The sequence below is a fragment of the Pyrus communis genome, chromosome 2, assembly GCF_963583255.1.
Source record: "Pyrus communis chromosome 2, drPyrComm1.1, whole genome shotgun sequence".
NCBI lineage: Eukaryota > Viridiplantae > Streptophyta > Magnoliopsida > Rosales > Rosaceae > Pyrus > Pyrus communis.
The window spans coordinates 21,987,102-22,011,277 of NC_084804.1; the positions used below are offsets into that span (position 1 = coordinate 21,987,102).

The 24,176-nt window shown below is 37.9% G+C and overlaps 2 protein-coding genes and 1 non-coding gene across 3 annotated transcripts; 1 reads left to right on the forward strand and 2 right to left on the reverse strand.

Annotated features, from left to right (window-relative positions):
• Window positions 1–11,852: 11,852 nt before the first annotated feature.
• Window positions 11,853–13,888, reverse strand: LOC137723617 (protein PLANT CADMIUM RESISTANCE 2-like). The gene is made up of 4 exons (XM_068462819.1): window positions 13,648–13,888; window positions 13,467–13,538; window positions 13,157–13,369; window positions 11,853–12,244 (listed from the first exon to the last, which is right to left on the reverse strand). Exons 1-4 carry the CDS (start codon window positions 13,886–13,888, stop codon window positions 12,168–12,170), a joined length of 603 nt encoding a protein of 200 aa, XP_068318920.1. The 3' UTR covers window positions 11,853–12,167.
• Window positions 13,889–15,279: 1,391 nt separating this feature from the next.
• On the reverse strand, window positions 15,280–15,352 carry TRNAR-ACG (transfer RNA arginine (anticodon ACG)). Its single transcript has one exon. It is a non-coding gene; the product is annotated as a tRNA-Arg (tRNA).
• A 642-nt stretch (window positions 15,353–15,994) lies between these two features.
• LOC137726854 (protein CHROMATIN REMODELING 25) lies at window positions 15,995–24,033 on the forward strand. The gene is made up of 21 exons (XM_068465810.1): window positions 15,995–16,226; window positions 16,690–17,073; window positions 17,241–17,327; window positions 17,482–17,722; window positions 17,788–17,913; window positions 18,057–18,113; window positions 18,190–18,276; window positions 18,616–18,711; window positions 18,911–18,961; window positions 19,511–19,585; window positions 19,703–19,789; window positions 20,551–20,642; window positions 20,743–20,875; window positions 22,018–22,137; window positions 22,262–22,375; window positions 22,496–22,579; window positions 22,702–22,779; window positions 22,861–22,919; window positions 23,037–23,226; window positions 23,315–23,413; window positions 23,535–24,033. The coding sequence occupies exons 1-21, from the start codon at window positions 16,003–16,005 to the stop codon at window positions 23,898–23,900; spliced, it is 2,850 nt and encodes a 949-aa protein (XP_068321911.1). The 5' UTR covers window positions 15,995–16,002; the 3' UTR covers window positions 23,901–24,033.
• The last annotated feature ends 143 nt before the right edge of the window (window positions 24,034–24,176 follow it).

A 24,176-nucleotide genomic window follows, 5' to 3' on the forward strand; every position in this document is an offset into this window, starting at 1 on the left:
TGAAAAATTGCCTACTAGCAAGACACCTCCCTCGACCGGAGACTTGGGGGACTTCTACCATGTACCACTATACCTTGGTACTCAGAAATTTCGCGACTACTCAGTGCCTTGGATTTTTCAAGTCCCCAACCGAGAAGTTTTCCTCACTCAAGAAATTAAAGGAGCACTACTTCAACCTACAGGGTCCACCCACGAAGTTTCAACATGCAAACTTCAACAAAATAAAAAATTCAAAGAACTTAGTGAAGGATACCTTAGTGTATTTAACACAACACATTGAATGAAGTAAAGCTTATTTATTGATATCTTTGATAAATTACAAATACGTGCATACACATGAATCAAAACAAACAAACAGGAGGGCGCCTTCACAAAGGCTGCTCAGGAGAAGTCTCAACACTCGGCAAAGCCCCAGAAATAGGAAGCACCCGAGGGTAATTATTTGGAGCCTCAGTACGGGGCAGAACCCCAGAAAGAGGAGGCACCAGAGGTTGATCATTTGGAGCTTCAGTATGTGGTACAGCCTCAGAGGACGAAGGCAATAAATGCCTTTCGAACAAACTCACAAACCTCTGATAATCATTTAAAATCTGACCCTCGGATTCCTGTAACTGGTTAAGCTTTCTCTTCATGGTTGTAGCATAGCTATGTGCGAGCATGTGCAACTGTCTATTCTTGTGCTTAAGCCCTCTGATCTCCTGTTTGAGACTTATCACTTCAGCCGCCAACGATTCAACTTGGCGGGTTTGAGCAAATAGGCGTTAAGCCATATTAGACACAGAACCTGCACACTGAACACTGAAAGCTAGAGAATCCTTAACAGCTAACTCATCGGATCGTTTGGAAAGTAGTCTGTTGTCTTTGAGAGTGAGAAGATTCTTGGCCACCACCGCAGCGGTCATACAATTTTTCATCGAAGAGTCCCCAATAGTAAGGGGACCAGTAGGAGATATGGGCGCCATATGTTATCCTGAGGAGACATGGCTACCTCTTATACAGCATTCAAGTCCAAACGACGATCGGACGGGCCAGACATTCTCATAAAATATGAAGAAAAAATGAGGTACAATAAGTTTCAGAAGTATGAAAATAAGGGAAATTTTTCTACAAGCAATAACTTTCTGAACGTACTTCTTGAACTTAATTGGTGCTCCTATAAAAGAAAGAGCCAGGTCTTCAACAAGGCTGCTTCTTCAAAAATCGAAGAGGCACCACGCTCCAAATTTCGAGAAGCGGATTTCCTGAGTTAAAATTTATTAGCAATCTTCACACGCAACATCAATTCCTCGAATACCAAGGACAACTTTGCCAAAGAACTCTGACAAAGTTAAGACAGGTAAATGTTGAAGGCCTAGTTACCCTACTATTACCCATAAGGATAAAGGAACAGCACCACTGCTTGATTATTGGAAAATCCTTATGTGTGTGAACCTCTGTGCTCCGTGGCAAAGCAGACTTGCAAAAATGCCCAACCTTTCTTCACATCTGAGAAAACACTCCCAACAAGATTGCTTGCCCAGAAATCGAAGAGGCACCGCTCTCCGAATCTCGAGAACCATATCCTCAACAAGATTGCTTGCTCAGAAATCGAAAATGCACCGCTCCCCGAACTTCGAGAAGTTGGATTTCATTGGATAAAATTTGTCCACAATCCTCACACGCAACATCAGCTTTCTGGATACCACATACCACTTTTTCAATGTGCTTTGACAAAATTAAAACACATGAACCATGCAGCGACCACTACATTGCTTTGACTGAGAAGGGTAAAGGAACAGCATTACCACTCGCTGTTAGGACACTTCCTATATATGTCGACCTTCATCCTCCACAGCCAGGCAGACCTACCAAATAAAAAAAAAAATGCTCAACCCTTCCTCACATCTGAAATGGCACTCCTAATCTAGCCTCTCGAAATACTCCGTTTTCTTCTCCTTCGATAATACCCATGCCAACCAGCCACATCAGAGCAAGAATATCTCATATCATCAGGGTTGAAAGAAAAAGTATCCCATATCATGCTTTTTCCCTGTCTTTTCCTTTGCCCTTGCTCTTATCTGCAAGACAAGGAAAAAGAATGCAATCAGTCGGAACCTGCAATCAAACTTCCGATCTAGAATTGATTACCCGAAACCTTTGCCTGGTCATTTGCCTAGCATTCCTCTCGAGTACTCATCCTCAACTGTTGTCAAGGTCATGAATTCCTTCGGCAAATACCTCCGGAGAGTTAGTACGATATTGGCTCTTTACACTGAAGCTGCCAAGCATTGATGAGTCACTGAGAAGTAGTGCTCTGAATGACCATTTAAATGCAAAGGTTGCGCACCATTTCTGATATACAAAAGATTGAAGCAGAAGGTTCAACGGCGAGCTAGAACAGATCACTACAGCACGACGCCCTTTTTGTGGAACCGCACAATCCAGACGGAAGAGTCTAAGTCAAATCCAAGCTCAGCATCATTGCTCTAATTGAAGAGATCGAGAAGCCTCAACAGCCTTTTGCTAGCACCGTCGTCGAATAACAAAGCTTCGCCGTACCACATCTACTACTTTGTCAAACAGCAAAAGTATCCCATATCATCAGGATCGAACATACTCTAGGCTTGATGGACTTGTTTTAACCCTCAAATTCTGGAGTTGGTCGCTTCTTTGAAGGATACTAGAAAACCCTTCAACCCAGTTCAAGAATACACCTGTGGAAAGTTAAGTACAACAAAGCACGTGCCGATTCGTCTGTCTTCTCCAAAAACAAGAGTATCTCATATCATCTCTTCTCCCTATTTCTTCTCTTTATCCTTATTGCTGAATGAAAAACAGGGAGAATGAGTACAATTAGCCGGAACCCAAGATCAACCTACCGATATGAGACTGATTGCTTGGAACCCTGATTGCTTACCTTATCTGTCACCTCCTTCGGTAGATCTCCTCGCTTAGAGACTTAGGGGACTTCTACTATATGGTTTGTATCGTACTTGACCAAACCCGAAACTACAAGTAAGCTTTAAATGAAAATGATATATTACCTTGTGCATCAACGCCAACTAAAGATACCACTCTTGGATGAAGGAAAAGTACTTCCAAGAGAAAATGCCACATCTACTTACAGGACAGAGAAGACAAGTGAAGGCGACACCACACTTCGGTACTTGGAAGTTTCGTGATTACTCAATGGCTTGGATCTTGCAAGTCCCCAACCGAGGAGATTCCCTTACTCGGGAACTTAGGGGAGCACTGTTTGTACCATACTTGACCAATCCGGAAACTACTAAGCACCGGTCAACAGCATACCATCAAGGACCCACAAGACTTTTCCTCCAACTAGGAGGCCAATCACAACACAACACATGTCGGTATCAGAGGCCAATCATAGCGCAACACGTGTCGATATCAGAGGCCAATCACAACACGACATGTGTCAATCTCAGAACAAAGCTAGAAACTCTCTTCTATAAAAGAGTATCATTCTCCCACAATAATCCCTAATGTCATTTGTACTAAATTATTCACTAAAACCCTTCACAACTAATGAGAACTCCTCTACTCCGTGGACGTAGCCAATCTGGGTGAACCACGTACATCTTGTGTTGTTTGCTTCCCTATCTCTATTCATTTACATACTTATCCACACTAATGACCAGAGCAACCTAGCGAAGGTCACAAACTTGACACTTTCTGTTGTACCAAAATCCTCGCCGATTCTGTTGTACCAAAGTCCTCGCCTATTTTTTACGCTTAAGTTAACGATTAGTCTGAAACGAGCTACTTATACCTTAGTAGGCGTGTTGCATTTTGTTCATCCTACAATTAGCATGGTTGCAACATACAAATATCTTTATTTTTAGTTGCATGTAACTACGGTTACATTTTGGTTTTTTTTTTTTTTTTTTTGTATGACACTGTTGAGACATAGTATGGAGATTTTATGCATATCACATGATTGACAGGTGAATATTGCGATAACATATTTAAATGATCAAGATTTCGAGGTAGCAATTTGTGTGCTATTGACGTTATCACCCGAGAGGGTAGTACGTGAGCGCGGTCAAGGCCCTAATCAGACGATGTATCTGTATTTCCCAAGGAGGGGCAAGATGGTACTATTGCACCCTCAGGAATTATTTGCTTGTTTAACATGACAATAGAGAGTTGTCTGTATCGTGGGTTGCAAACTGTAATATCAAGAATTTATTTGTTGAACTCGTTAAGCAAGTGGACATTTAGGTCCGTCTACATTAGTATTTTTTATTTACTTATACATTTGGTTATTTATTTATTTATTGTTCGGGCTTAACCCAATGATACTACACGCTTATTCTTGGAGTACGTGACGAAACAAGTGCGTAGGTGAAAAATATTTTATCTTTAGCTTTAATTTTAGTACAATTACTTTAACTTTACTTTATTTAACTTTACGTTATTTTATATATGTATTTTGACGGGATGTTATTATACATATATAAATATTTTCGACGTTATGATTTTATAAAAGCAGTATATTTTGGTATTGTATTGAAGGAGAATGAAAGTTTGAGTTTGGAGGCATGAAAGAGAAATCATTGCAATTCGATCACGACGTCATGACATTCTCTTTTATGCAACCACTCTAGCTTGACTTCTTCCTTATATATACTTTGTTTCTATCTTTTGGAGTATATTATGTATATCAAATGTTTTCAAATTTCGAGGACGAAATTTTTTTAAGGTGGGTAGATTGTGACAACCCGTCCCTAATTTTAAAATAGTGATTTTACGAAAATGCCCCTAAAGGCATAGATTTTGACTTTCATTGACCATTAGTTAGGGAGATGCATGACTCATTCTTTTAGCGTATCCTCATAGTACTCGTTACTACGAGTGTATAGGCAAAAGCCGTTGGCGAACCTAGGTTTTAACGGTATAGTTACAGACATTTGAAGTCATTTTATTAAATTTTAGATTAGAAATTAATTAAACTCCCACCTTGTGGGAAAGAGGCCCAATCATGTATGAATTATTATGGACCAATCAGACTAAAGGCAAGGACCAATAAGAAAATGAGGGGAAACAGGCAGCAGCCAATGAGGGGAGGGGAAAGAAAGCTCCCAGCCTCTCCTTCTTGTCAACCATACATCCGCGCGCCCAACCCGACCAAATTCCGGTGGTTTATGCCATTTTTTCCGTCGAACCACCACCATCCAACACCTGCAACCTCTTCCACAACTTCCCATCCACCATCTCCACCAAAATTCGAAGGGTTTTAGGTCCAAAATCATGTAGAACCTCATCGGAGAACTCGGTGGTTCTCAACGGCGGCTCTGTTGTTTTGGAAAGTTTCACCACCCATTACCACCCTTAATCAACTCCTCTTGACAGGAACAATACCCAAGCCTTGGTTGGTGCATTGGAACACTGAGGAAGGAGAATCGAAGCTCAACCATTCTAGGGTTTCTGGCGAGTTCGAGGGAAATTGGAGCTTTTCCTGGCCAAATTGGACTTGGCCACAGGTATAAAACTTGCTCTACTAATTGAGATCTTCATTTTTGTAAAATTTGGCAATTTTTGGAAATAATTGGTTTTTTTTCCTGCGAGTCGGGATGGTCAATCGCATGGGTTGAGACCCAACCTGCCCATCCTAGGATAATTTGGATGCCTTGATTCCATATTTGACATCTGATTGACAGAATTCCATTGTTTGGGTATAATTTCATTAAGGTCTGCCACTTGAATATTATAGCAATCGATCATCCGACTGTTGGATCGTCACCAAACTTTAATACGTTATAGTACGTAATATTTGAGGACATTAGAAACTTACAGATTAGGAATCTGACATACAGATCTTCCCGAATTGGATTTGTAAGTTTGTAAAATAAAACGTCGACCACCACTTGAATTTGCAATTGGCGGAGATCTAACTGTTGGATCGTAATGAAAATTTAGTATATTGTTTTAGAAGCATAATGTGAATCTTTGGAAGTTTCAGATCAGAAATCTGAGGTGTGGATCTTCCAGATCAAGTTACGTAATGTTGTGGACCCTACTGTTGATCTTTGACCAACGTTTAACTTTTGGTCAATGGGTTTCAAATCATTCTAGAACGTCCTTGGGGATGTGTTTTATGTAAGTTATGTGTTTGAGACTTCAATTGTATGTAATTATACCGTTAAAACCCAAATTCGCAAACAGCTTTCGCCTATGCACTCGTAGTGACGAGTACTACGATGATACGCTAAAAGAATGAGTCTTACATCTCTTTAACTGATGGTCAACGAAAGTCAAAATCTTTGCCTCTAGGGGAATTTTCGTAAAATCACTATTTTTAAATTTATAAAACTTAAAATTAGGGACAGGTTGTCACAAATTTGATACCAAACTAGGTTGCCCATTGTGTGGCTTAGCCAAACTCCCCCTCCCCTTATGTAAAATATATCGATGTACTCAAAAAAAAAGAAAAAAAAAAGGATTAGGCTATGCCTCACAATGACCTAACAATAATATGGTTCAAATTTTTCTTTGGTGAGAGTCAAACCTAAAAATCGAATCTAAGACATCTCACTTACAAATGAAGAGAAATACCACTAGATTATAGTGCTAAGTGGCATTTTATGCTTCTTTTTTTTTTATAAAGAAAATGATACACTAATTTTCTCCTCTACACCCAAACATAATTAAGCAAGAAAATATATAGTGAGAAAAATAGTATGTAGTTCTCATTTTCCATTTTGGTTGTCAGGTTGTTAAAACCCGGATTAACTACATTTTAAGCCTTTGTTTTGAGGTAGTTTTTAAAATGGTCAACGAGTTTTCAATACCAATTTAAGTCTTCTGTCTTATTGATTGTTAAGTTATTGTTGAGTGCATAAATCCTCCTGCGCGAATGACGAGTTCAGTGTAAATTTAAGAGTGCTTCTGGGAAGCCTTGAGCAGGCCTTTAGGCTATTTTAAACGAGTTGTTGTTTTCAGGCGTGCCACTATTGACCAAGACCTAGAGCTGAATCAGTTCAGTATCCCAATTCAAAAACACAATCCCAAAAGTGGAACAGAAATATTTTGGGGTGGGAATTTCAAACTCGAAAATTGAACTTAAATTTTAGGAATCCCAAAACTTAGAAGTATCGAAATTAATTTGGTTTTTTGGTTCGGATCGAGAGGCCCAAGCATCATTTATTTTTTCCAACAAGAAGCCACTTTTGACCATTCTTGGTTAAAGCCACCCTTTTTCTCAGGGTAGGACCTTCACTACTCCAGTAGTTGAGATGGGAGTTGGTGCGAGCAAACTTTATGAGGACTTTATCATCAGCATCGGGCAACAAATAGCAACGTCTATTTTCCCCTTCTTTGGGGAAAAGAAAAGACTGCAACTACCTCTTCTTTTCTGAGATTTAATCTGGGTTTTTTACAGTAATCTTGGTGTTGGTCAGTTAGTGAAACATATTAGAGAATTTTGTCTCCAGCCTTCTTTGTAACTTGCAAGTGACTGAGCACAACTTGCTGATCTTTCATTTGGTATCTATTGCAGCTTTCACCATGTTCCTTATCACCTGGATCATTGTTGATTACAGTTCTCCATTGGACACTTCTTTGCCCGACCTATTAGAATGAGTCGGGCTATCAACTGCCTTGGGGTTTTTCACTTTATCAACCATCTTAATTCACCTAAGAAAGTGTGGTAGAACTGCTTTGAACCTTCATGTTGAATCCGTCTCTTTTCTTGTGGTTTGGCATAAAACACAAGGAATCCCCCCGGAGTGCCAAAATTATATTGGATGCATAATTCCTCATGCACGAAGACGAATTCTTGTTAATTTAAGGGTGCCTCTGGGAAGCCGTGAGCAGGCATCCAGTCTATCTTAAATGAGTTGTTGTTTTCTGGCATGCCACTATTGGCCAAGATAACATATTGATTGATTTTTGTTACTTAGATTGTTTGCCTATGCCACAAAGCCTCTTATCAAAGGATTGTCCATAGAGGGTTAAATCTATTTTTGATTTTTTTATGCCTTGGTGACAAGGAATTTATGTTTTCTCTTTTTGTTAATGCCAAGAGACAACTACAAGTTGATTAGAACTGGTCCAAAGCAGTTTGCAATACTTGTTTTACAACAAGTAAGACACATTAGATGGAAAAGTAAAGAATTGAAAGTACAGGAATGTAAAGACTTGTTGTTCGGGCAGGAATTCCACTGGGAAAGGTCTTTGGCTCGAGCACACAGCTTCTCGAGGAGTTGGCACTTTAGTTGGTTGTCGAGCTTCTTCCTGATGAGAGGTTGTAAGAGGATAACAAAGTTAGCTCTGAAAGATACCTTTGTGGGGCCTTAGGTGTAAGCCTTGAGGCTCACAATCAAAACTAAGTGCTTAGGCATGCCACTGCCATCTCCATATGGCAGATGTAGAACAAGTGTTTAAGTCAATTACTTGCGCCCCAAGTTATTCTGACTTCTTGTTATCAAATGATTGTCGTAGATGGGTTAAGTCTACATTAAGTTCTTTTCTGTGCCTTAAGACTAAGGACTTTTAGTTCATTATCTTGTATGCTTTAAAGGATGAAAGTCCAAATCTGGCTTAAGTCATCGATCTAATTCACGTTCATCTTTTATGATAGTAAACCACTAAGTGAACCAGATCTGAGACCAATGAAGCTTCTGATCACCAAAAGACTGGAAATAACTTGAACATATACTGGAGAATACATCATAATACCAAATCTACTAATAGAAAGACGAAATAAAGAGAGTCAGACAAGATTTCTCCTTGCCGGGCAAGGTTAAACGTCTTGTAGTCTCTTCTCTTTGTGATTATGAAGGGTTGTGTGTTTTGTGTTTAGAATGGATGGATGGTAAACAAGTTTACGTGAGAGAATCGATACTACGCCACTAGGGGTGATAGCAAAGCTTTAAACTAGACAAAAGATGGCTTTTGTAGGGAGTTATCCTAAAAATGATTGAAGACTGGGCTGATTACAACTTTTGGATGCAAATCTGACTTGAGAGCAGAGTTTGTATGTTTGTTGGTTTGATTGGTTGAGTGTCCTTGTCTCTGGGCCCTATTTTCCCTTTTATAGGCAATGACCTTGGCTGTTGCAAGCTTTGCCCAAAAGCACTTCAATGAGTCATCACCTTTTTTACATGTTCTGCCATTCAGAAAATGCTTTTGGGCTGAGAGTAGCTTGATTTCCATCGGTTGTCACTTCCCTTGTAAGGACCTAACCTTTGCATTAATGAGGGTTCGTCATATTGTCTTTGAGATAGATGGATGGGCTTGGTGCTGGGCCTCGGGCAAGTCTCATTTCTTTAGTTCTTTTGGGATTTCTTTCCTCTAAGTCCAAAGTCTAAATATTAACCCAAACACTTGTTAAATGTTTATTCAACAAAATGATAACTTGCATACAAAGGGTAATAACTTGAAAGGAAATGAGAAACACAAGCATTCGAGCAAAGTTTGCATTTATTCAGGTAACATTGACCGCCAGTTAGGCAAGTTGTTACAAGCAAAGGAAGTGTTTTTGAAAGGAAACTTCAGTACAAGAAATCGATACTACAAGGAAAGTAGTAGAACAATAAAGGTAAATGGTGTTTGCATTACAAAGAGATGAATGAAAAAAGGCTTTTGAAGGTTAGAAGTATTCTTATACATTGAGTTGAGTGTCCCTTCTTCTTCCTTTCATTATACATGAAAAAACCCCAATCTCAATTCTTCATTACAGCATGCTCGCCACTAAGAGGAAAGTATGTCCCACTCGCTTTCCACATATTAGCATAAATAGTATAGGTCTGTAGTTGCCACATTACCAATTTAACAACAAAACTAAATATTTTTATGTGGAAGGTTTAAGTTGATGCAATTCATGGTGAAATTACTAATAATGAAATCTCATGGCTTATTTTGGAAAGATGTTGAATAAATGTAGTTGATCTTGAATATAGTTTTCTTTTATTATATGAAAATACTTAGAAGACCAGATCAAATAAAGTTGGGTGCATAGTGGTTTGTATCAACTAATTGGGTGCATATGAGTCATGCAAATGGGATTACACTCTTAATAGTTATTTGATTTTAGATAACTTTTTAGTGACATGTGTTTATTAATATGCAACGGTAATCAAAATAAGAAGGTGGATTATGGTAAGTGCGGATACAAATTACGTACACGGTTGATTTGATGAAATTTTACATATAAGAGAACAAACATCGTTAGATTAATTGGCGAACACCCTGAAAATTGAGAGAGGTTGTCCGCCAAAAGGCCTCCAATGCCTAAGTAAAAAAAGTGGTTTGAGAGAAAAAGAGAACTTGAGAGAGTTTTGAGTAGTAAGTGGTGCTTACCGTTTCTTCTGATTGACTTGGTTATTTATAGAGATTTGAACCCTAGTAGGCGGCTAGGAATGAAGGTTGCAGACCATACTAGGCAGTCCTTGGTGATGTAAGCCAATCTCTGTAAACCTGCCAACTAGTAGTCCAAAAGATCCTTGTTGGTATGAGCGCTGGCGCGTTAGACATCCAAGGAGAGACTCCAAAGAGTTAACTTTTTGCCACCATTAGACTGGGTATGCCTTGATGACAAGACATATCATGGGCCCGAAACACCGATGATACATTGGTAGCCCAAAGGCTTATTACTCACAAGGCATCAAATGTCACATTCACTTGAGGTAATATGTGGTCTGCTCACGACGTCAAGGATAAAATTGCAAGAGTGAGCGTATAGTTCACGTATCCTTCTCCTGTTGGATGTGGTTAAAGACAGAGGAGATAAGCAGGGAGAAATAAAGGATAAATAGGAATAGATGAACATTGTCACGCCCCGATTCCGACGTCCAAGATTGACGCAGGGCACTCGATTATGAGGGTGCAAGGAATACAAACAAGATACACAAAGAAATACTCAACTGAATTCAAAAATAAAAGTATACCACAAATATACAACAGAAACTCATAACCCTCATTAGGAACATGCCTGTAAGCTCCAAAAAAATAAAGGTCTCAACAAAATACAAGGAAAGATATAGGATAACCTAATCACTCCTCAGTCTCTGACCTCTTACTGGTACCCCAAGAGCTTCTCGCATCAACTAACACTTGTCACCTACACAATTGTCCCTATGCCGTAGGAATGGCGCATTGAGCAAAGTAACAACCCAGATAACAATAAGAATCATTTAGTTGTAAAGGATAAAACTTAATTAGTTTGTAAGTTTGTTGAGATATTTTGTTCCTTTTGTTTTGCTAGTTATAATTTGTTAGAGTGTGAGTCCAAAAGTATGCAGAGGTCAAGGCTTTGTGTAAATCCTCTCCAAAGCCATTTCAGTGCATTTTGTATATTCTCAAGATCAAATCGCAGACATCTGCACAAAGTCATTGCCAAAACCAAGATTTCTTCTTCTTAGACACAAACTATCACTTCAAGTTCCTTAGTTTAGCAGACATCTGCATCTGCACAAATTAGGGGCTAATAAGAATCATTTAGCTATAAAGGATAAAAACTTAGTCTGTAAGTTTGTCAAGATATTTTGTCCCTTCTGTTTTCTTATAATTTGTTAGAGTGTGGAGTCCACACATGTGCAGAGGTCAAGGCCTTGTATAAATACTCTTGTAATCTTAACATTCAAGTTATTGAGAAAAACAATTCTATTCGATAAGCTGCGAAACTTGTGTGAGTGACAATAATCCGAAGTACGTGATAATCATCAAACAAGTCCATCGATCACATAATTTATAAGCAACATTCGTAAAATCATACTTTATAAAATCATAACAATACACTGTAAATTCTGGAGGAGTCATCCAGACATCCATCGACCTTTCTAAATCAACCACAAAGGTTTGTAAATTTATGATTCATAAATACATTGAAAACTAGAGGTAGAGCGACACAGTTCAACCGAGGCCTACAACTCCTAAGCTTCCACATTCTAGACCAACTTCAAGGAACCGATCTAGCATAATAATTAATTAACACCTAAAGCAAGTGTTAATATCTTATTCTTATCATGGTTTATCATCATCCCTGAACGCCATTCAGATTTTTTATTGAAATTTACATCAGCAACACACAGTTACACACTCCGAACAAGCATCAAACAGTACACACATAAAAGTTCGTATCATAACCAAAATGTCCGGCCACAACAGTTCAATGATGTTCAGAACCTTGATACGCAAGGAATGGTTCCGTAGAATTCTCTTTTTCTTTATCTTGTCATGCCCGGTACAACAGTTGGAGCTGCAGTAACGCCGCGCCTTCGTCTGTCCATATTGGCTTCCCAACCTTCATTTCCAACAAAACAACGATCGCCCACAATTCCGTCAAACGTATAACAAGAAACAAAGTCAGTCAATGAATTATAAACTGAATGCAAGTTATACAACTAGCCATGCAACACGTTCGTATTATATGCATGGATTTTGTTTTTTAATGATGACATAGCTTGGCAGCTACAATGGAGGTACTGAAGATGTTTAGGGCTGGTTTGGTATTGTTGTGCTTTGAAAAAAAGCTGCTTCTGCTGTGCTGTGAGAATAAGCAGCTGTGAAATAAAGCAGCAGAGCGTTTGGTAAACTTTTTTGTAAAAGTGCTTTTGAAAAAAAAAAAAGGCAGTATTAGAGTGTTTGGTAAACTTTTATGTAAAACAGATGTGAAAAAAAGCCAGTTTTTCAAAGCTAGGTTTTGCAGCTTCTTGTTTTTTGCTTTTTTTCATCCAAAACTGTGAAAAAAAACTGAAGCTGAGTGTTTAACAAACAAAAAAACAGCTCCCAACTTTTTTTTATAGCAGCTTTTTTCAGAATCGCCTCAGTACTAAACCAGGTCTTAATAAGGCTCACACATTGACCAAGTCATTGTATTATTCTGCTGGAATTTGGTGTTATATGTATTTTTTATTCGAGCAATGTACTAATTAGTCTAATCTAAACTACAGGGAGCAGGTTTTGAAACTTGGGTGTAAAGGGAGAAAGCACACTGCTGTAGCCAATTTGGTTAACCCAGGTCTGCGGCCTGAACAATCACTGATGGCCTCTGAACGCCTTCGGAATTCGGATCATGTTCCAATGGCAGAAAACTGCTAGTCGATGGTGGCACAAACTCTGTATTCACAGCCACGGATATATACGTAGCACACCAAAACAGATATTTGATGTGAGATTCTTATAAATTATCAAGTTAGCACAATAATAAATTTACCTATTCCCATATCGAACCCGCGATTCTTGAGCTCTCTATACTCTTGACAAAGTGCACAAGTAGCACAGCAGAAGTGCACTAGGCAATCCGCACAGGGTGTTTCTTCCAAGTCATATTGAGCTCTCATCTTCGAGCGGTGGGAGCATGAGTACAAGCATGCATTTGCAGTTGTCGAAAGAAGGATACAATAGCACACTCCTCCTGAAGCACAAGCTGAACACACACCGCCAATAAAAATCAAACAGGAGTCTTAATAAGGATCTTATCCGAACTTTATGAGTAGACCTAGCTAGCAATTTTTGAGTCTTACGTGTGGAACCTTGGCTCACAATCTCAGCGATCTGACCGAACGTGATGCAAGGGCAAAAGAAAGTGATCATACCTTCAAAAATTGAATTCGAAATTACTAATCAGGAAAAAACAATAAAAGAAAATAAAACCAGATACACACACACATATAGCTGTAATGTTTATATATATATTTCACTAACAATTTTCAGGATCGTCACAACAGTGGCAAAGACTAGTGGACCAGTTCCCTCGTGCAGGAACTGCAGGAACAGAATTAGACTGAACAGTGTATATGTAGGGAGGAGCATATGTGGGTACTGAACCCGCAGAACTATTTAGTCCTGGGGCACTTGAGACTGGATTGGGAACATGGGCATGGCGATGGTTGTGATCGGCTGCATATTTCTCATGGTCATGAGGTTCTGTAGGAGTTGAATACATTGTTTTTGTGGCTAGTTTTTAGATTGCACTTAGAATAGTCATACTATATATATATATATTATAGTATGCAACCAGCTATACAAATATAACAATTGTCATCATTTGGTGGAAACTTTCGTATAGTCCAAGGCCTACATATTTGGTCTGGTTTAAGCATTTAAGATATGATCACTGACCTTCTCATTTGATTTTTTTCATTTTGTTTTTTCCGCTTTCCTTATCATCCTACACTGTTTCGCGTAGATTAGAAACGTTTACTTTCTAAACCACCTTTTAAAGAATAATTTTGTAAAAAATTACCAAACAAAAAAATGGAAATGAGGGAGAAGTTTCAAATGCAAAGGTGCTCATAATCACTTGTGTATATAGACAGGGAGTATTTAATAGGAAAAATGCATCATTACCCTAAAGGCCAGGCCTCCTTTATTCAGAGATATTTTTTAATATGTCCGGAATTCATGATACACCACGTGTCTCTAGAAAATTGGTAAGATTCTTGTGTTAAAATATTAATAACATAAAAAACAAAAAATTTCACTACTTATATAATAACATGTAGTATGCCACTTGTATTAAAAATTTCTCATTTATCCAAGCCTATAAAGTTGCTTAGAATCTTCGTGGGAGACAAGTGGCTTGGAGACAAAGGACACTTCTCGACTACTTTCTTCCGTTGACTTGCTTTCGTTATGTTTATACTCCATAAATTTCATTATATAAGCTAGTTTGAATTCAAAGCTGATGTTCCGATATAGGTTGACGTCCGTTATGAACAAGTATGATAAATGACTAGTTTTGGCTTTTCTCATCTTCCTGCTTAGCTAACTTGACACGCAGTGAAAGAATGTAAAAAATTGTCTCGTATCAGAAATTTAGAAAACTTTAAACTTATACAAAGCATTAAAGTCGTTTTTTTCGTTGTCGATTGTTTTGGGATAAGAACATCAACTTCCTTCATTTGTATCATAATAGATTAGTTCATGGAATTAATATTCGTAGCTATATGATTTTGTTAACATTTTTTACGTCGACTAATGAAATATAGAATGGGAATCTAGTCGGAAATTGTAAAGTCGTTGTCTTCACTCGTAGGGAAGGACTTGAGCACCATCTTATAATCCCCTCAATTAATCACTACACAATAGATTAACAATTATATAGCAAGTTGTATCTCATCATTATACAATGGATTAACAATTATTAGGTACAATTATCCTAATAATCCTTCAACGTCAAACAATATTATATGCAAAACGTGGAGCTTATATTATGATGCACAGTTGATGATTAACTACTGATGAATTTGTTTCTAAACTCAAAAAACAAATTGTCAAATACAATGACATAGTAGCTTCTGGAAACAATGACATGGTATTTAGACAAAAATATAACGACTCCACTGGGGATCGAACCCAGAATCTCTGGTTTCGTAGACCAGCGCCTTATCCATTGGGCCATGGAGTCCCTTTTGGCTTCAAAGTCCATGATTCTTTTATTATATTATTATCAAGTCTGTAGTCATCCTATAATTTTATTTAATGGTGAGGACAAACCTAACATCAAACTCGCCCAATAAAACTGGCCCAAGCAATGAGTTCTCGATTTTGTACAACCAGGATTAATCCAACTTTAAAAAATCTAAAAAAAATTATAAAAATTAAAAAAACTTTCAAAGTTCAACACAATTGCAAATTAAACATTTGAAAATACTCAAAAGTCTACATCGATAATGATATGTAGGAATAAGAAGAAGAAAACATTAAAAAACGTATAAAATTATGTTTATAAATAAAAATCGTCCTTGCCGTTACTCTTGCCCTGCTTCTTCTAAACATGTAGACTTTCACAAAAACAATTACTACTTGAAATGGATAGTAAGAATAATTTTATTAGTCTTACTCTTCATTTTCTATTGTCCTCCACTAACGGATGAAGATGCTCTAACGGAACTTAATTTTCAATTTTGTTTGGACAATAAGTTATAAAATCCTCCCGCTCTTTCACTACCCATTTTAGCCGCCCAAAACCTTTTACCGCCAAAACGCATCAATTCAAATAAAATCACTCTCTCTGCGTTTCCCAGAAGTCTCTCGCACACTCGGACGCTCGCACAAATGGAGGAAGAAGATGTTCTCTCAATCTCCGACGCCTCCGGTTCATCCGATTCCTCCTCCGAATCCAGCGAGGAGTACTCGGCTGACCAAGAAGAGCTAGACCAAGAAGAAGAAGAAGACCGCCAAAACGACTTCGTGGTGGTCGAGAATAATCGAAAACCCATAGACCCTCCTCGGCCCTCCGCCGAAGATCGGAAATTGAAGAACGTCGACGCTCTCGTCAGGTACCGCTGATTTCTATATTCAATTTTATTTTTGCTGAAGAACTTGGATTTCAAATTCCAATTTTCCACAGCTGAAGCGTCACCTAGGGTTTGTCTTTGTATGGATTTTGCGTTCCTGTTTGGTTGCTAAGAAAATAGTGGAGGATAAAAGAAAAACCAATTGTTTGAATCATTGAGTTCGGATGGATTTACTTTCTAAGAAATGATATTGCCTTTTTTGGGTATATAATGGGGGATTAAAGAAATGATATTGCTTGATTAAGCTGTTTGTTGCTGTTATTCTTACTTAAGGTTCTTGAAATCTGAGCTCTCAAAACACTCCGAGCATTCAATTTATGAAGTTTCATTGTGCAATCATATATAGGAACTGGAAACCCTTTAGGTTGAATTGTTGGTATAAGTGTTTTCTAATCCCAAGTTTTGTATTTGAACTGAAATTTGGGGTAAAATGATTCTCCATCAGAGGTAACCTTGTCGTGAAAAGGCAGCCACTGCTTCCTCGAGTTCTCTCAGTGACGGAAGGAGCAGCAGTTTGTAGGAAACCCTTTAAACCTCCATGCTCTATTGGCTATGAGGATGGAACTGACCAGCTCGCGCGTCGTCTCTGTGCACGTAGACGATTTGTTCCCTGGGGCTCATCAACTGCAGCATTCATTCCACATATTAATATGAATTTGAGTATAGAAAATGAGGGTGAGAAAGATCCAGTGGAAAAGAGTGTGACACTACCTACCGGAATTGATCCTTTGGTCTTGTGGCAATCTGAAGAATTCGAAATTGCGGCTTCTAATATGGTGCAGATAGTAGTGGACCCAGTGCTTGTTCGTTTCCTTCGACCACATCAAAGGTTTTTCTCTCGTTATTAAAACTGATTTACTTCGTTTTGGTAAATTTTTAATAGCAATGCTCACCATTTGCTATGCATCCATCGAATTTGAGAAAAGTTTCTAATATGCTTTAATATTTTCATTGGCTGCTGTTGCGTAAAATTGATGAGATGAAGTTTTAATGCAGAGAAGGCGTTCAGTTTATGTTTGAATGTGTTTCAGGGTTAAATAGTGCATCAAATATATATGGATGCATTCTGGCAGATGATATGGGGTAATTCTCTATCTTCATCCTTCTCTCTCTCTCTCTCTCTCTCTCTCTCTCTCTCTCTGAATTCTGTGCAATTATATCAGCAGATTTTCTTTTACATTATTATCTATAGGGGATCATGTATTCAGGTTTGTTCTTAATTTTGGTACTTTTGCAGTTTGGGAAAGACATTGCAGTCTATCACATTACTATATACTCTTCTATGTCAAGGGTTTGATGGGAAACCAATGGTTAAAAAGGCCATTATAGTCACCCCTACCAGTCTTGTGAGCAACTGGGAGGCTGAGATAAAGAAGTGGGTTGGAGAAAGAGTTAATCTTATTGCCCTTTGTGAAAGTACCAGAGATGATGTTGTTTCTGGAATTGATCGGTTCACAAGTCCTCACCGCCATGTACAGGTAGAATTGCATAACTGGTCTGACATTTATCTTTGAACAATGAACTTACAGTCACTACAAATCAGGTACTGATTGTTTCATATGAGACATTTCGGATGCATTCTGCAAAATTTAGCCAAAGCGAGTCCTGTGACCTTCTCATATGTGATGAGGCTCACCGCCTGAAGAATGATCAGACAATGACGAATCGGGTATGACGTATACAATTCTGTTTTCCATTATGATTATTTTTTTTACCTCTATACATAACACCCCAACCACCCCGCGCCCCCCCCCCCCCCCCCCCCCCCCCCCCCCCCCCCCCCCCCAAAACTATTCCTGAACATTCTATCAGGCTTTGGCTGCTCTTTCATGCAAGCGGCGTATTCTGTTGTCGGGAACTCCAATGCAGGTAGGGTGCAATTGTGCATGCTGTCTTACAATTCCAAACTGTTGTCTAATTTCTCTTTTCGTCTGCACCATTGCAGAATGACCTAGAAGAGTTCTTTGCCATGGTCAATTTTACTAATCCGGGAATCTTAGGTGATGCTGCATATTTTCGCCGCTACTATGAGGTGAGCTGATGGCTTTACATTTCATGTCTGACCACTGACCCTTAGAATGAATCTACATCACCATGTTTATTGGCTGCCTTATAGTTTCTCTTTTTCCTTTTTCTTTTCTGCTTCTCCCTTTGTAAATAACTAAATATGCCAAGCTCAGAAACCATTAAGTTGGGCCTCTTTCTGGTAATATCATTTCAGTGACATAATTCTTATGAGGATTATCTCATTCTTATACTTGAAATATACCAAAATATAATATTTTATGAATGAATTTCTTCTTTTCTCGCTGTTGCCTTGAATTTTACTGTATATGAATTTTATGAACTGTTACATATATGTTTTGTGAAGGCACCCATTATTTGTGGAAGAGAACCTAATGCCTCTGAAAAAGAGAGGAAGCTAAGTGTTGAACGATCAGCTGAACTAAGTGGAACAGTAAATCAGGTTAGATTTCCTTGTTGACACGATAGCTATAGACATAACCCTTATCCAGGCTTTGTTTTATAAAGTTGTATCAACAGCTTTCACTGACCGTTGGAGTTGTGAAAGGCTAACTAATATTTTAAATCAGCATTTCTCTTCTATTTTGACGTAAATAATCTTTTTTCATGATTAATGAGTAATGATTAACAAACTTTTTCAGTTTATTTTGCGGCGGACTAATGCACTACTATCAAACCACCTCCCACCAAAGGTATGCCACTAATGTTAGACGAAGTTAAATATACGTGTATACTTTCATTAAAAAGATAATATATATATATATATATATATATATATATATATATATAAGCATAATTAATTGCCCCTTACTTGAAGTTTCGTGTACAAACTTAACTTTCTACTCTTCATCTGAGTTTTGGAACCTATATGGTCGGGTAGGGTAGATGAATCTGCACACATTTTGGAAAGTCAAGTCTAGTTGACTTAAAAGCTGAATAGAAAAATCTTTTGTTAGCGTGACTTAAAGGTACTTTTGGAAGGACCGAGTATTTCTGGATTTACATTTGGATGTCTAGAAAGTTACTTAGGCTATCTATTACTACTTTCATTACATTATGGAACTTCAGAGAATTCTACTGCAGTGGATGGTTCTCTTGTTTTCGGTTGCAGCTTGCTCTAATATAGGCAGTCAAAATTCAAATGTCTTGCCTCAGACAGGATTACATGAAAAAATGGCTATTTTTGTTACAGAAGTAGCAAAAGTAATTCTGCATTTCAATGTCTTGTTTTCCCCTTGCAGATAATTGAAGTTGTTTGTTGCAAGTTGACTCCTCTCCAAATAGACATATACAACCATTTCATACATTCCAAAAATGTGAGTTCTCATTCTTATCGAGCCATCAAGCAGTTCCTGAAAGATGCAGAACTTTTGGAGTTAGCGAAAAGACTGTCTGACAGGATATGTTTTTTACTCTGTTTTTCTCAAACACAGGTTAAACGAGCAATTTCTGAAGACACGAAGCAATCAAAGATTTTGGCTTATATTACAGCTCTTAAGAAGCTATGCAATCATCCAAAGGTATGGCATATATGTAAACACACTTACACTGACACATATGCATGCAAACACATAATTTCATCGAGATGTTTTTCTGTCAATATTATTTTTGGACCCATTCTGAGGATACATGGTAACATTTTTTTAATAGCCCTTATTTTTACTTCTAAAGAAATCTTTTGCTATCTCTTATAAGAAGAAACCACATCTCCCAATACCAGGGAGGAGGAAGAAGGCCAAAGTTTTATGGGGATGCATAGTATTGGCCTTTTTGGGACAGTTTGGCTGCAAAGAAACGAGATGATTTTTGAAGATGTTGCCGGTGGTGGGACAGATATTTTATGGGAAAAACTCCATTCGAGTCTCGTCATCTTTATGGGCTTCAGTCTCTACCGAATGGCTTTATCTTAGTCTATAATTTGACTGGACTGGAAAGCTGTTATAATTTTAATTGTATGGTCTGTTTATGTTGTAGTGCCTTAAAATATTATTTCTATGATTTTTCTTTTACTGTTTCCGTCCAAGTTGTGGCCATCTTGTCCACTCGTGTATTTTTATTGTTTTCTGCACTAAAATTTGTTTCTTTTTGAAAAAAATATGCATGCGCTATGCGATATCAGAATTCAGAAGACATAGGCCTTCATGGGTTTTATATTTTATGGTTTCAAATTTTCTATTACATTATCATCCTGATGCATCTTTTTTTATTACCTCGGGGGCCTTCCCATGTTAGTTATTCGACTTTGAGTTGCTTTCATCCTCATGAAATTTGTTCATTGTAGCTCATCTATGATACTATAAGAAGTGGAAGTCCGGGAACTTCAGGTTTTGAGGACTGTATTCGCTTTTTCCCTCCAGATATGTTCTCTGGAAGGTATGCATTCCTGTTGTACTTTATTCTTATTTTTCATATCTAATAATATTCCAACAGTCAACACTTATAGTCTAATACCATTGATTTCTTATGTTCTTAGATCTGGATCATGGACTGGCGGGGATGGTGCTTGGGTTGAACTGTCCGGAAAAATGCATGTTTTAGCTCGGTTACTGGCCCATTTACGTAAGAAGACTGATGACCGTATTGTCCTTGTCTCAAACTATACGCAGGTAAACATTGATCCTAGATTACAATGTATGTATGTATGTGTATATTTGTTACTGGATGCTTGTCCTTTCTTGTGTGGAGGCAGCACATGGTTTTCACAAAGAAATCATTCTTGGCACCAGTCAGGATTCCTTTGCTGTAATAAAATTACATTATAGCTAATCAGGGACAAGTTTTTATTTTTATTATTTCTTTTGGGATTTACTTCCTAGTATCTTAATTTTGAATGATCTTGAAGTTGGCAGAGTTTTCATTTCTATCTTTTTTGACTGAAAATGTTTTGTTACATCTGTCGCTATTAGATATACGACCTTTGAAAACGGAATCCTTTGCATTTTCTGTGAATTTTTTATTTAGTCCATTGATTCGAGTTGATGACTCATGTTTACCCTTTCCAAACCATATGTGCTTATTTTGGAAACTGAGGTATTTAGGTATGAGTAATTGCTTGGATTATTGACCATGGAAGAGGAAAATGCATCTGATGTTATTAAGAAAAAGAGAGGTGTAATGCTACCTTATCACTGCATTGGTGTATCATATGCAAAGACAAAGAGGCTTATAAGTATTCATAATCTCTTCCTTCATTGTCATGTTGCTTTGAGATTCTGGCATAAGGTATTTCATGGGGCAAACTTGAATGGGTGATTTATTTTTCGAGTGCATGTTTATTTCATGAGAATGTCTGTGCTTTTGGTGGGGGAAAAAAGGTCAAATGTTTATGAAATTGTGTAATTGTGTTGTATTGGCAATATTCTGGGTAATTTGGCCTGAAAGGAGTATTGGATTATTTTAGGGAATTGAAGAGAGGAGGTGGGAAATGGATGTCATGCGTTAAAGACATTCCATTCTTCATGTCAATTGAGGGAGATGATTCTCAAGTCACTCTTACTCCTAATTGTCATTTGTTGTTACTTGTTAGTTATATTATTAGTCAGATCCTATAGGTTATAAAGTACCTTCAGTTGATTGCTTGCAGTGCATTCGTCCATGGTTTGTAAAATAATATTCTTCAATTTCTTATGTAGGAAAAAGACATAATATCTGATTTCACTCTAGCATTAATTGCCACAATTTCCCTGTGTAAAAAACTAGGTTTTTGCAGCCTACCTTGTTGTAATTTAGTTCAATTGTCATGTACCAGACACTGGACCTTTTTGCGCAATTGTGTCGAGAAAGAAGATACCCATATTTGAGGCTTGACGGAACCACATCTATCAGTAAAAGACAGAAATTAGTAAACCATTTCAATGACCCCTCAAAGGTATATAGCTATAACATTTGTAATTATACATGCAATATACACTCTTGTAGTTTCTTTATGCTTCTCTATGCTCTGTTTGGGCATACATATTTCGTTAAACAAATAAACACTCAACTTCTTGCAGGATGAATTTGTATTTCTCTTAAGCAGCAAGGCTGGTGGTTGTGGTCTTAATTTAATAGGTGGAAATCGGCTGGTTTTGTTTGATCCTGACTGGAATCCTGCCAACGATAAACAAGTAAGTGCGTAGGTCAAGTGCTTTGTGCACAGCTGAAAAGAGATCATAAAATATGCACATTCTTCGTATAATATTCTTATCGTTTTAGCTTTTTTTCTTTCTTTCTTATTCCATAAATAGGCTGCTGCAAGAGTTTGGAGGGATGGGCAAAAGAAGAGAGTATACATTTACAGATTTTTGAGTACTGGAACAATTGAAGAAAAGGTTTAGATTTGGCAGAAATCGAGTTATCATAATTACTTTTAATTGTTTCCTTCTGCATCTGTATGATTTATGCAATCAGTTCTATCAATTTCATGCTAATAAACCAACCTTGTATTCTGCAGGTGTACCAGCGCCAGATGTCAAAAGAAGGGCTTCAAAAGGTTATTCAGCACGAACAAACAGATAACCCGAAGGCACAGGTTTGAAATTGTACATCTTTCTATCTTCATGATTGGTGTTCTCCTTTAAGTGCATACTATACAACAGTTCTTTTGTTCCAGGGAAACCTTCTTTCAACAGAAGACCTGCGCGATCTATTCACATTTCATGAGAATGTGAGGTAACGCCTATTGTGTCCTTGACCATTGTATTATCATTTGTATATCTTCTATGTATCATTTTCGTGCCCTGAAAATTCCATTTTCCTGTTGATGGGTTTTATTAATCATGTGTGTAGGTCTGACGTGCATGAGAAGATGAACTGCATCCGTTGCCAAAATACCAATGATACACCTCAGACCACAGCCGAGGGAGAAGCAAACGAATCAACCAATCAAAATGGTCAGTCTGGGCAAGTAATATCTGATATAGGTGGATTTGCAGAACGTGCTGGATGCTTCCATCAATTAAAGAGCTCGGAGAAGCAGGTTGGCCACATCAATTTATGAGATGTCATAGATGCTCGTAGCTTTTAACTTATGATTTTGTAACTCTGTAGAGACATTTTCTTTTCAGGTAGGGACACCTCTAGAAGAAGATCTAAGTAATTGGGGGCACCATTTCTCCCCAACTTCAGTACCTGATTCTATTCTCCAAGCTTCAGCTGGAGATGAGGTATGAATACTTTGTTCTTCGTTAAATTGTTTTTGTTGTCTTCACTTTTCGATATTTCAGAGAACAAAATTTCACACACTGCTATCCATTAGCGGAAGTAATGATACATAATTATTTTCAGGTCACATTTGTGTTTACAAACCAAGTGGATGGGAAGCTTGTACCAATTGAATCAAAAGTAAGCCCAAAGATTCAGGAACAAGAAGGAAAAGAGAACTGTCCCAGATTAAAACAAAACCTGAACCAGAAATCCGTGCCATTGTCCTGGCAAAGAAAACCGCTCGAATCTGTGTCTTCGGGTGAAAATTCTATCAGAAACACATCTGCCCCTTTCAAGCCCTCAGAAAAGTCCACCGTGAAATCAGTAAAAACTTCTTTGAAGGGTCCAGTGCATGTTGCATTAACGCCTAAACTGTCTCTTAACAATCGATTGCCCCAGAAAAGATCGTCTCCTGATTCTGTGGAACACGACGACGATTTTGTGTGAGTTTTGTTTTTGGCCTTTATAAGGTGATTAGTGGCATTGATTTTCATTACTTTACTAATGTATACAGGATTCAAGTCTCGTGTTTCCCAGAAAGGAAATCGTCACAGATATTGGCATTGCCTTGTGTATAATTAGTCCCTTACCAAATTATAGCTTTCTACTTTCAATTTCTATTTACATTTTTTTTTTGTTAAATGAAGAAAGATTAGGCAAGATTAGTGCTTTTTCCTTATCTAGACCTTAACGTCTGGTCTTTCATGCAGAGGTCGAAACCGG